Source organism: Bombyx mandarina, chromosome 21 (genome assembly GCF_030267445.1).
Source record: "Bombyx mandarina strain Sakado chromosome 21, ASM3026744v2".
In the NCBI taxonomy this organism is placed as follows: Eukaryota; Metazoa; Arthropoda; class Insecta; order Lepidoptera; family Bombycidae; genus Bombyx; species Bombyx mandarina.
Genome location: NC_143227.1, coordinates 9,539,082 through 9,552,647, shown reverse-complemented (window position 1 = coordinate 9,552,647; position 13,566 = coordinate 9,539,082). Strand labels below are relative to the sequence as shown.

Sequence of the window (13,566 nt, the reverse complement as noted above, 5' to 3'; positions counted from 1 at the left end):
TTCCGCGTGACTCCGCAGAGATAAATAAATAAATAAATAAATATTTACTAACAATCACGCCACGTTAACTGGTCCCGTTATAAGTTCGTAAAGAACTTGTGTTACAGGTACCAGATAACGGAAATAAATATAAGATTTTGATTATACACATACATATATTTAATATACATCCATAACCCTGGAAAAGACATTTATATTTATCATACAAATATCTTCCCTTGGCGGGATTCGAACCCACGACCCCCTTGTGTAGTGACCATGTCACTTACCACTACACCAGATGGACGTTAGATTTGTTGATAGATTAGATAGATAGATTATATGTTGATGAATTTTCGGATTATCGATATTCCCCTTCGAATCCTTACTACTTCAAATTGTTATTTTCACTGATCATACAAACCGGTTTTAAAATGAACATCTCTCAAGGGTGTTTCCTGAGCTCTATGAAATCTTCTTGTTCAATCAAGGTTTGAAAGGAGTATAGCATTGCCAGTGTCCATGAGCATCGATCAGTACTTACCGTCATATGGGCCATTGGCTATTGTATCTATTACGAAAAAAAACCACAAATACTTAAGATTAAAAGTGTTTGAAAAAACTCTAGCATTTTTTATATGTTAATTCGAAAGTACTCTTGCCTAGCTTATTTATTCTGATGAACTGCTGCTACAATCAACGCCCTATAGGTGAACAAAATGTAATCGTTCAAAGCTCTGCCATCGTTTCGTTCAGCAATTCACCATCTTCTGCTCCCCACTCCGAACGAGGAGCACTGCTGCTTGAGATACAGGTTTCATCACCTAATTCAAGCACAGATGCAAATTAAGACTGTCTTTCTACTTCTATGCTAAGAATAAATAAATAAGTTATAAAAAAATGAGTATCGCCGGCAACCAGCTGTTCTTCTAGCTCTAACTTTTCTATTATTCTCATTTACAACTCCTACAAGCTGATTGAATTTTCACCGCACTTGCACATATCAGCTGTACGTTTTCACCAAGCCTTTTAGTGGGCTAATCGATATATTAGAGATAAAAACTTGTTTAAGCCTTTGCATAAGTTTTACTATTACTTCTTAAGTGAAAATAAATTTATGTGTCCCAAAGTACATATTAATTTATGATAGATATTTTTCAAAATATAAAACAATCGTCAAAGCTTAAAAACTGTTTGAATACGTATAGCAACATTCCGCCATATTGCTCAGAGTGATTTCTTTCAGGCAACGACTTCCTAAAATAGTGATCGAGAATAATCCTAAAATACAAGCCTGAAGGGAATACATGGAATTTTTAATTTATTATATTATTCATTAAATTAACTCAACTCATCTCGTCTCGTCTCATCTCATTTCATTCATTTCATTTCATTTCACACCATGTTTCATATTAATCAACTTTATTTCATTTCATAATATCTTTTTTCATATAAAAAGTTTTCATTATAATTATTAAAATAAGACTTGACCTAAAAGTCTTAGTTACCAGGTCATAAAATTCTTTATTCTGCTTTCAAGAGTCAAGTTGAATTTCATTCATTCGTGGAAGAGCTACCTAGTTGCACGACGTATCCTACAATTTGTGATAATTTTAATAATTTTTGTGAATTCCAAAAAGGTAGGAAATATTTCAATTTTTCAAAAATATTACAACTCTACTGCATGAAATAATTATTGTCAACAAGAAAAGTTTGAAAATCAAGTTTGTCATTTGTACACACAAAAAAATCTGAAACAATGACGATGTAATTTATGATCGTCGCCATTTTGTGATGACTAAAAGTCTTTGTTCTTTTGTTTTGTTCGTCAATCCATTTAATACTCCGAAATAGGGAATTCATCCGTCAATCTTCATTAAAGTTCCTTCTTTGTTCTAGAAACCACCATGCAGATTTTTGTAAAAACTCTCACTGGTAAAACCATAACATTAGAAGTCGAAGCATCCGACACTATAGAAAATGTAAAAGCAAAAATTCAAGACAAAGAGGGCATTCCTCCAGATCAGCAGCGACTGATTTTCGCTGGGAAACAACTTGAAGACGGACGGACATTATCCGATTACAATATTCAAAAAGAATCTACTCTCCATTTGGTATTACGTCTGAGAGGTGGAATGCAGATCTTTGTGAAAACACTTACCGGTAAAACCATCACACTAGAAGTTGAAGCATCTGACACCATTGAGAATGTGAAAGCCAAGATTCAGGACAAAGAGGGAATTCCCCCAGATCAGCAGCGATTGATCTTTGCGGGCAAACAGCTTGAAGATGGCCGTACATTATCTGACTACAACATCCAGAAAGAATCTACTCTGCATTTGGTGTTACGTCTCAGAGGTGGCATGCAGATCTTTGTGAAAACACTTACCGGTAAAACCATCACACTAGAAGTTGAAGCATCTGACACCATTGAGAATGTGAAAGCAAAGATTCAGGACAAAGAGGGAATTCCTCCGGATCAGCAGCGGTTGATCTTTGCGGGCAAACAGCTTGAAGATGGCCGTACACTATCCGACTACAACATCCAGAAAGAATCTACTCTGCACTTGGTTTTGAGACTGCGTGGTGGCATGCAGATCTTTGTGAAAACACTTACCGGTAAAACCATCACACTAGAAGTTGAAGCATCTGACACCATCGAAAATGTGAAAGCCAAGATTCAGGACAAAGAGGGAATTCCCCCAGATCAGCAGCGATTGATCTTTGCGGGCAAACAGCTTGAAGATGGTCGTACACTATCTGACTACAACATCCAGAAAGAATCTACTCTGCATTTGGTATTACGTCTCAGAGGTGGCATGCAGATCTTTGTGAAAACACTTACCGGTAAAACCATCACATTGGAAGTTGAAGCATCTGACACCATCGAAAATGTGAAAGCCAAGATTCAGGACAAAGAGGGAATACCCCCAGATCAGCAGCGATTGATTTTTGCTGGCAAACAGCTTGAAGATGGTCGTACATTATCTGACTACAACATCCAGAAAGAATCTACTCTGCATTTGGTGTTACGTCTCAGAGGTGGCATGCAAATCTTTGTGAAAACACTTACCGGTAAAACCATCACACTAGAAGTTGAAGCATCTGACACCATTGAGAATGTGAAAGCCAAGATTCAGGATAAAGAGGGAATTCCCCCAGATCAGCAGCGATTGATCTTTGCGGGCAAACAGCTTGAAGATGGTCGTACACTATCTGACTACAACATCCAGAAAGAATCTACTCTGCATTTGGTATTACGTCTCAGAGGTGGCATGCAGATCTTTGTGAAAACACTTACCGGTAAAACCATCACATTGGAAGTTGAAGCATCTGACACAATCGAAAATGTGAAAGCCAAGATTCAGGACAAAGAGGGAATTCCTCCGGATCAGCAGCGATTGATCTTTGCGGGCAAACAGCTTGAAGATGGCCGTACACTATCCGACTACAACATCCAGAAAGAATCTACTCTGCACTTGGTTTTGAGACTGCGTGGTGGCATGCAGATCTTTGTGAAAACACTTACCGGTAAAACCATCACACTAGAAGTTGAAGCATCTGACACCATTGAGAATGTGAAAGCCAAGATTCAGGATAAAGAGGGAATTCCCCCAGATCAGCAGCGATTGATTTTTGCTGGCAAACAGCTTGAAGATGGTCGTACATTATCTGACTACAACATCCAGAAAGAATCTACTCTGCATTTGGTGTTACGTCTCAGAGGTGGCATGCAAATCTTTGTGAAAACACTTACCGGTAAAACCATCACACTAGAAGTTGAAGCATCTGACACCATTGAAAATGTGAAAGCAAAGATTCAGGACAAAGAGGGAATTCCCCCAGATCAGCAGCGATTGATTTTTGCGGGCAAACAGCTTGAAGATGGTCGTACATTATCTGACTACAACATCCAGAAAGAATCTACTCTGCATTTGGTGTTACGTCTCAGAGGTGGCATGCAGATCTTTGTGAAAACACTTACCGGTAAAACCATCACATTGGAAGTTGAAGCATCTGACACAATCGAAAATGTGAAAGCCAAGATTCAGGACAAAGAGGGAATTCCTCCGGATCAGCAGCGATTGATATTTGCGGGCAAACAGCTTGAAGATGGTCGTACATTATCTGACTACAACATCCAGAAAGAATCTACTCTGCACTTGGTTTTGAGACTGCGTGGTGGCATGCAGATCTTTGTGAAAACACTTACCGGTAAAACCATCACACTAGAAGTTGAAGCATCTGACACCATTGAGAATGTGAAAGCCAAGATTCAGGATAAAGAGGGAATTCCCCCAGATCAGCAGCGATTGATCTTTGCGGGCAAACAACTTGAAGATGGTCGTACACTATCTGACTACAACATCCAGAAAGAATCTACTCTGCATTTGGTGTTACGTCTCAGAGGTGGCATGCAGATCTTTGTCAAAACACTTACCGGTAAAACCATCACATTGGAAGTTGAAGCATCTGACACCATCGAAAATGTGAAAGCCAAGATTCAGGACAAAGAGGGAATTCCTCCAGATCAGCAGCGATTGATCTTTGCGGGCAAACAGCTTGAAGATGGCCGTACACTATCTGACTACAACATCCAGAAAGAATCTACTTTACATTTGGTTTTGAGACTCCGTGGTGGCATGTAGATATGCAGCTATTAAAAATTGTAGTATTTGAATTAGTAGTTTGATTGACACTTCGCAAACAAAAATATGCAAAACATTTCAGATATTCTAATTTTTTCTCTGAATTACAAATAAATGGCTTTAGATCTACGTGTCGTATTTAATTTAATCATTCAATTCCCATTTTTAGGACCAGTTATAGACTAGTATTGTTGCTGCAAGTCGTCTGCGGTAGGTTCTCGACTGGAGTTGGTGTCTTTGTTTCACTACTATTTCCGGTACCACCCGTAACATCAAATGAATGAATCCTAGCTTCGAGTCTTTCAATATTTGAGTAGCCCGGTATAAAATAAGATTTTTAAGTACATTCACATTCGAAGTCGTAACCTAAAGAAGATGCGTCAATGCATTTGTAGGTATCGGTTAGCTATGAAGGCACCATTTTTTTAATGAAATAGGTAGGTACTTAACAAATGTGTGACTTGAACGATGAAAGAATATCATGTTTTAATGAAAATCAAACAAAAATAATTTTCGTTATTAGGTACCTACTGGTGGCAGGGAGTTGTGTGAACCCATACGGGTCGGTCCAACCACCTTGCCTATTTCTGCCGTGAAGCAGTAATACATTTTATTTTGAAGTGTGAGGCAGCTATTGTATTGTAGAAAGTGCGACTTACAATAGTGTCTCAAAGTATATGGTGGAATTTAGGTTGTAGTCAATGGACACCGGTGACCACTTAAAACCAGGTAGGCCGTGGCTCGTCCACCCATCTTATAAATTAATAAAATTCATCTTTTAGATCTTAATTAATTCATTCAAATTGTAAATGGTCAGTCCTGGTGAGACAACCGATCATTTTTATAACAACTAAGAGGCAAACGAGCAAGACGGGTCACCTGATGGTAAGTGATTCACCGCCGCCCACGGTCACCAGCGTTTACGCCAGTGCGTTGCCTACCCTTCAGATAAGAATATGCTCTTTTCTTGAATAACCCAATGTCGCAGTTGTTGGGGAAGACCGCTGATGGCAACGAATTCCAGAGATTTACTGTGCGTGGCAGAAAACTGTTTTTAAAACGCATTGTAACATTGATCATTGTTTAAATTAAATCTTAAATTAGTGTAACAGGCACGTTCCCCTGTGAATATCGTCACTTATATATGTATTAAAAAAACTTCTTTCTCTGAAATGCCTATCACTCTGTAACTATACTTGAGACCTTAGAACTTGTATCTCAAGTTGGGTGGCGCATTTACGTTGTGGATGTCTATGGGCTCCAATAACCACTTAACACCAGGTGGGCTCGTCCACCCATTTAAGCAATAAATAAAAAAAACAATCTTTTTTCCGCTGATAGTACTATGACACAAACCTCTGGAGAGCCAAATACTGTATCACATTTCGCCATATTATGATGAAAGAATCCAGTTACTTTAACTGTAAAGAGGACAGACTGATATTCATTTTGGTATCGAGAAAAAAATTCTTTGAAGATTTGGTACTTGCCACAGGAACAAACTGCATACTACAAGTACATTGAACTTATACATAGCTACAGTACAGATAGGCAGATCTATACACGGACCATCCCTAAAACATGAAATACGACGTCCTTACGGATCCATCAGATCCAATAATCTTTGCATTAGATGCCTTCAGCTCTAATACTAGGGGCAGGCTTAAGGACCCCGGTAACCGTACTCGTCGAACTCGACAAAGAGGTCGACGTGCAACCTAACCCATGCATCAGCCCGCTGAGTTTCTCGCCGGATCTTCTCACCGGGTCGCGATTCCGATCCGGTAGTAGATTCATTCGCGAAACAATTGCTCTTGAGTTGTTAGGTCTCCTTCGGAGGCGCTCGGGCAGTTGTTAGCAAATCCCGCCCCTCTTGGCTGAGCCTTTGCTCGCCCACCTGTCCTGGTGAAACTGGAAAGGCCTTCGGGCCACCAGCAGTAAACTTTCAATCATATAAAAAATAAAAAATAAAAAAAAAAAAACAAAGAAAACATGAGATACGATAGTTCTCAATATCACAATGTACTTATTGACGTCTCTCCATAGGACTGGAGTAGAAATTGAGGATAACGCCACTTGAGTACTCTCCATAATATCGAGATAATGTTATGCAGTAAGATAAGATACTAAATGATATCTTTAACACTAAAAATTCCAACTGACGGGGCTTTTGTGAGTTTTTTGTGGGTTTCTGTTTTTTTTTTATTGCTTAGATGGGTGGACGAGCTCACAGCCCACCTGGTGTTAAGTGGTTACTGGAGCCCATAGACATCCACAACGTTAATGCGCCACCCACCTTGAGATATAAGTTCTAAGGTCTCAGGTATATTTACAAAGGCTGCCCTCCCTTCAAACCGAAACGCATTACTGCTTCACGGCAGAAATAACTAGGGTGGTGGTACGAGGGCGGAACTGAAAATTTCGGGAATTAACGAAGTGACACAAAATTACTATTTAAAAATGTATTTATTGCTTTTCGAAGTATTCTCTGCGAAATTTGACACATTTTTCCATACGATGGAACCAATCATTGAAGCAACCATTCCATTCGGAAGTTGGGGTCAACAAAATGGCCGTTTTGTAGGCGTCCACAGCTTCTTCAGGTGATGAAAATCTCTGTCCACGCAATTTATTCTTTATTTTAGGGAAAGTATAGAAATCATTAGGGCTTAGGTCGGGGCTGTACGGCGGATGGTCTAATAATTCTATGTTTTCTTGCTCTAAAAACTCTTTTGTTCTGTGCGCGGTGTGAGAACTCGCATTGTCGTGATGGAGGATGATGCGGCGGTTGCAGTTCTCTTTACGGAGTTCAGAAACGACCTGTGGCAAACAAATGCTAGCATACCATTCTGCATTAACCGTTCTTTGTCCCTCAAGAGAAATAGTCGTAACATGGCCGGTTTTGGAGACAAACGTGGCCACCATTTTTTTTGCAACACTCCGTGACCGAACAATTTTTGTTGGCTCTAACTCATTTTCGAACACCCAAACTCGTGACTGGTTTTTTGTTTCGGGTTCGTACGCGTATATCCAGGATTCGTCACCTGATACAATGTTGTATACAGCATTTGAGGATCCTGCGTGGAATCTTTCGAGAGTTCTGAAGCACCAAGTAACGCGAGCCGCTTTTTGCTCTTCACAGAGCGAATGCGGTATCCATCGGGAAAACAACTTTTTTACACCTAATTGTTCATGCAAGATTATTTGTATTTGACTCATGCCAATGTCTAAAGTTGCCTGAATTTCGCGGTATGTCACATGTCGATCTTCCTCAATCAGCTTACGCACAGCATCAACGTTTTCTTGGGTGACTGCAGTTTTTGGACGACCTTGACGGGGATCATCACTGAGCTTGACACGTCCACGTTGAAACTCAGCAAACCAGCGATAAATTGTGGTTTGGATGGGGCTTCATCACCAAATGCAGAAATCATCCGGTCAACACACTGTTTTTGTGTTAAACCACTTCGAAAGTCATAATAAATCATCGCTCTTGAATTTTCTCGAGTCAATTCCATTTTCTCAACGACTAAACAAGTTTGACAAAACCTCGTGACAAGACCGAGAATCTTTTTTTAAATAAATAAATGGTATTCGATTTTTTAAACCAAGGAGTTTTCAATTAAAAAGATTTTAATATGACAGGAACAGTGGAAATATTCCATTCCCGATACTTTTAGTGCAGCCTAGTACCCACCCGCGCGGACTCACAAGAGGTCCTACCACCAGTAAAGTGTGTTCAGTGTTCCGGGCTGTTTGCAAAGAGGATATGGAAATGATGTTAACACTGATTTGGATAAGATTTTAATAGAAAAGCGACACAATTAAGTGAAATAAAACTAAATGAGTTGAAAAAAGTACAGACAAGCTAAGATTGCAAATATTTTGCCGGTCGTCTTCGCGCGCCGAGGGTGCGTCTTCCCCGGCTCAGAGAGGTCTGTAGCAGCGGGGGCTAAGGCAGCGGCGGGGGCGGTATCGCACGCTCGGATATTTGGTTCCATTATAAATCTCTATAGATGTATACAATTCTTTTTCAGTCTTTTTTTTCTTTTGTTGTTTACTGTACAGATGGAACACCACCTGTCACTTTGACATATGAGTTCTATGTCTCAGTTTTAATAGTGCAATTGTTGCCCCAGACTTCAAACCGGGACGAATGGCCTGTTTCTAGTAGAAATTTCGGTAGAAATAGACCTAGCTGTAAAAGGTGGGACTCATGATTTCTTGTTTTACATGGTGATTTTAACACTACTTAGGGAATTATAATAAGAAATGAAAACGCTTAACTTAATTTTAATTGTTAACATTTTATTAATAGGCGAAAACGAGCGTTTTGGATATTTTCAAATACAAACCAATTTTATTGCTTTACAATTGGCAATTTGTCAAGATACACCTATTAAAATTACACAATATTCAAGATTACAGTAACATGAACAAGCACATAGTAACAAGACAACTCGTGTGGCCGCACCGTTAGCGAATATTAGAATCTACTGATAGAAGATCCCAAAAACTATACAAATTTGTTTTATGTGATAAATAATGCAGACTAATTTTATTTGCAAATTTTAGTATTTTAGTGTTATTACTTGCGCATCACAGATTTTGATTACTAAATAAGTGGTTGTATTTTCAAGAATATAATTTTTATATGTTGTTTTTATTTGTCTACTACACGGGCGACTCTGTCCCGAGTATTTTGGAAACAAATTGATTCCTTTGCATAATACAACGTACACGGTGCGAAGCGACAACATACCTAATGAACTTTACGTTCCCAACAATTTTTGCAAGCCATTAGAAATTTTAATAAACAATAACAGTCATATTCAAAATGAATATATGTGAATAGTATTAATTTTAAGACGAAGGACACATGCAATAATTATATCCGCATCGCGGTATTTTTGAACATTAAAATATCGATTCTTGTAACATTGAAGATAATTATTATAATATACTCGATATACTTATATTAAGAGACACTTGAAGAACATTCCATTTATGAACTTACGTACGACTAACATTAGATCTAGGTATTGTCTTTTGTATGCCAGAAACATGATCGAATGAGTTCCGATTACTACACAAATGATGCGATGAAATTTAATTAACTTTTGCAACATCCACATTGACAACATTTATATTTATTATGATTACTGTTATTTATTTTAAATACTAGCATATGTGATTTTAGGGATGATGAAAAATGTACTCCACTCGGATATTTTAATCGATTTTTAAATATGTATTTATAAGTGAATTAAATCGAAATGAGTGTGCGAGTTCAAAAAATATTTTTTACTATAATTGTTCTATATTCGTATATGATAAAATTATTATTTTTTAATATTTATTTTTGGGAGTAAATTACGTTAAACATATTAAATTTGATATCCAAGAAGGTGACAATATAACATTTGAAAATACACCTAATATGAAAACTCTTTAAAACATAAATGAAATCATTTATATTAATTCACGTTAAAAATTTAAACTTAATGTTGGTGGCAAGACCGTCATCTTAACATACACAATCATGCAGCAATATGAGCATGCAGTAATTTCTATATAGACAAACTAATTAACCACAAAATCTCTAATCTCAAACATTTAACTAGTTTTACATCAATCATTCTAGTCAATTAAGTAGTGCCGTGTATTTAACAAAATAAATGATGAAACAATTCATCACACAAATAAGTAGATAGTAGTAGAAGGTATTCTAAATAAAACATTACACAAGAAAATTATTTTATAAACTACATGTAAAATATATTTATTATAGAGTAAATACACATAATATCACTGTTCGGAATCAATGCTGCCCTACGCATCGCAATAGCTGTAAATCACATACCTACATCAAAACTTCGAGCTATGGAGAGGAATAAATTCACAATTAATTAAAGAAAATGTAAGCATAACGCCAAAAAGTCGTTTTAATTTTTACCGCATTCTCATTACGATAACAGTGTTTTTCTTATGGAAACATGAATAATTGGTGTTTTAATTTCTTTGACTATCATAACTATGTTTATCTGAGATTCATTATACCTTTTAATTTTATGATAGTATTTTGACAAGCTCAAAGTTTTAAAACCAACGTTTTTCGATTCTACAATCATATTAAACAATAGTCTTAATGTAACTAAATAATATAACTGGTATATTTTAATATCTACATACGGAAACAAATTAATTTGTTCCAAACTTACAACTAATTTACTAAAATATAATAGACCTACCGCTCAATGATGGTGGCTTCTGGAGTAATAGAACGACAGTATCGCTTAATCTTTTCTAGCAAATATTACGTACTTTATAATATATGAGGGTCTAAGTGTGACATCTGGGTGGAACGCGAGTAGCGAAGTTGTGTGAATTGTTTTATTTTGTTAATTTAGTGATTCTTGAGACTTAAATGTGTTATAACGGTGGTTTTTCACACCAATTGATTAAAGTCTCAAGTTAATCAACTTCATCTCATTTCGCTTCATATCATTTATCATATTATAACAGAATATACGAAGAAAATAAATTGACTCAGCTTAAAAGTCTCATTACCAGGTCCCATTACATTCCATTCCATTAAAAAAATAATTTAAAATGTGAAAGAACGTGTTATATGATTAGTAGCCAAAAAAATTTAAGGAGTCACCTGATTTATTCATTATCTCATACTTTGATTTTAATAACTGTCCTTGTTAATGGTTTATCATACTCCACTTGAATCCACTTGAATGAATATACTCTAATGAATATACTCCACTTGAATGGTCGTATGAAAAGAATGACGAAATCATATCAATTTAAATTCTGTTTCGGGGTTTCTTAATCAGGGAAATCGCCTTGTATTGCCAATGGTATGGGCGATTGTCTTTTACATAAAAGTGACGTCATCACACTAACTCGCACCTCCCCCGCGCAACTAACTATCGATTAAGCGGTAGGCCTACAATAGCAGTCACGAATAAAATGGCAACATGAAAAATGTATAAATTATAGCATACGTCTTTGTTAAACTAATAATAAGATTTATTACAAAATACGACCTCAATTCATTTGGAAAATAATGTGTATAAAAAAAAGGAAATAAAATAATACATACACACGTATATTGAATTTAATAATATTATCATTAAGGTATTCTTTGGCGTATTATACGGGTTTTTATTTATTATTAATTATATAACACAATAGATCTGTTTGAATTTTCTTTTTAAAAACAATTCTAAAATGGAGTGTAATATCGGGAAGACTTCTTCTAAACAAAAAAGTCTGTATTCACACAATGTATATAAAATACAATTGATTGGATAATTTCATTGAGCTTTTGACACGATTGAAGTTACGAACAATTCATATTAATCCTTTATGTAGTAGCTGCGTTTAGTATATGAAGATTATTTCAATGGTGTAACACAAGTTACGTCAGAAAAACGATCAGTTAATCATATTTCATAGTTAAGGGTAAGGGTATTCCGTATGATCTAATGTAAAATTAAACACACATTTTTAAAATGCTTTAAATGAATTGAATATGTAATTTTGAAAAGGGCACATCTCTTATAATGTAAAATGTTCAGGAAATGAAAAAAACTGATTATTTTAGAAAATAAATATATAAATTTAAAATATTAACTTTTGAGATATATTTTAGTGTTAATTAGCAATTGAAAATTACTGGAATTATTATAAAATGGGCGTAGGTAAGCCTCAAAACTACATGTATATGAAAAAAACGTATTTGACAAAATATGCGACATGTGCCCTTTTCGAAATTGCATATTCAATTAAAAGTGAATGTTTGTGTTACACCTACATGTTCGAAGTTTACATATTGGGCAGTGGAACGTTGACCTGAACGTAGCTGATGGGGAAGTAGCCCGTCTTGCCGTTCAGGCTGCCCTCGAACCAGTTCTCGTCCACCTTGTTGATCAGCGTGATCACGTCGTTCTCCTGGAATCATAAAAATTATAAAAATACACGGATATGCTTAACAGCGAAATCTGATGGTTATCAAAATATTTGAACCTAAGCTATTTCTGCCGTGAAGCAGTATTGCGTTTCGGTTTGAGGGTAGAGCAGCCGTTACAACTATTTTCAATCAATTATTTTCAATCGAACACGTGCCGATCCGCTTGCACTTAACTTTATTAATCATTTTCCCAAGTAATATTTAAATGTAAGTTTTCCCAAATCTATTTAAAATTAGTTTATAAATAGGCACTATTTGAAAATCATTATACGCATCTGTTAGATAATTTACTTCCACACATAATTTGTTTCCCTCCAATCGTCATACGACCAATTTTATTAAATTTGGACATCGCCAAAGTCATGTGCACAATCTTGCTATTTAGGTATAAGAGACTGTGTAAAAAACTCGTTCTAAAACTGTATCTGATACCTTTAAACGAGCAATTCTTTTTTTTTTTTTTTTTATTGCTGAGATGTGTGGACGAGCGCACAGCCCACCTGGTATTAAGTGGTTACTGGAGCCCATAGACATCTATAACGTAAATGCGCCACACACCTTGAGATATAGTTCTAAGGTCTCATTATTGTCACAATTGTATACACACACACATATATTCTTGTATATATATATATATAATCTGAATCTTGGAAACGGCTCCAACGATTTTCATAAAATTTAGTATACAGGGGATTTCGGGAGCCATAAATCGATCTAGCTACGATTTATTTTCAGAAAATGTTGTTTTATTCGTGTTTTCAATAATCAACTTTATCGATAATCAACTTTATGACTCTTCCCGACATCTATTGGCGAATAATAATACTATTTTTACTGCTTCAAAGACACAACAAGATGGCATTATAAAAAAAAAACCCGAGAAAAGCTCGGTCATCATCTAGTATTTAAAAAATAGTCTGAAGTTCATTTTAGTTAAATCCTCTTCGCTTACTA

The 13,566-nt window shown here is 36.2% G+C and overlaps 2 protein-coding genes across 6 annotated transcripts in view; one reads left to right on the top strand and one right to left on the bottom strand.

Moving 5' to 3' along the window:
- Window positions 1-1,502: 1,502 nt before the first annotated feature.
- Window positions 1,503-4,757, top strand: LOC114248257 (polyubiquitin-A). The gene is made up of 2 exons (XM_028181445.2): window positions 1,503-1,619; window positions 1,879-4,757. Exon 2 carries the CDS (start codon window positions 1,887-1,889, stop codon window positions 4,626-4,628), a length of 2,742 nt encoding a protein of 913 aa, XP_028037246.2. The 5' UTR covers window positions 1,503-1,619; window positions 1,879-1,886; the 3' UTR covers window positions 4,629-4,757.
- A 4,158-nt stretch (window positions 4,758-8,915) lies between these two features.
- EndoA (SH3 domain containing GRB2 like, endophilin-A) overlaps window positions 8,916-13,566 on the bottom strand; it is a 39,575-nt gene continuing 34,924 nt past the window's right edge. For all 5 annotated transcript variants that reach the window (XM_089736565.1, XM_089736564.1, XM_028184791.2 and 2 more), the window contains one exon: window positions 8,916-12,593. In XM_089736565.1, coding sequence (XP_089592691.1) covers window positions 12,468-12,593 — 126 coding nt within the window. In that variant the 3' untranslated portion in view covers window positions 8,916-12,467. The remainder of the gene's footprint in view (window positions 12,594-13,566) is intronic.

Bases quoted from the DNA above. Each gene is read 5' to 3' on its own strand.
- LOC114248257 (XM_028181445.2), top strand. From the start codon at position 1,887: ATGCAGATTTTTGTAAAAACTCTCACTGGTAAAACCATAACATTAGAA.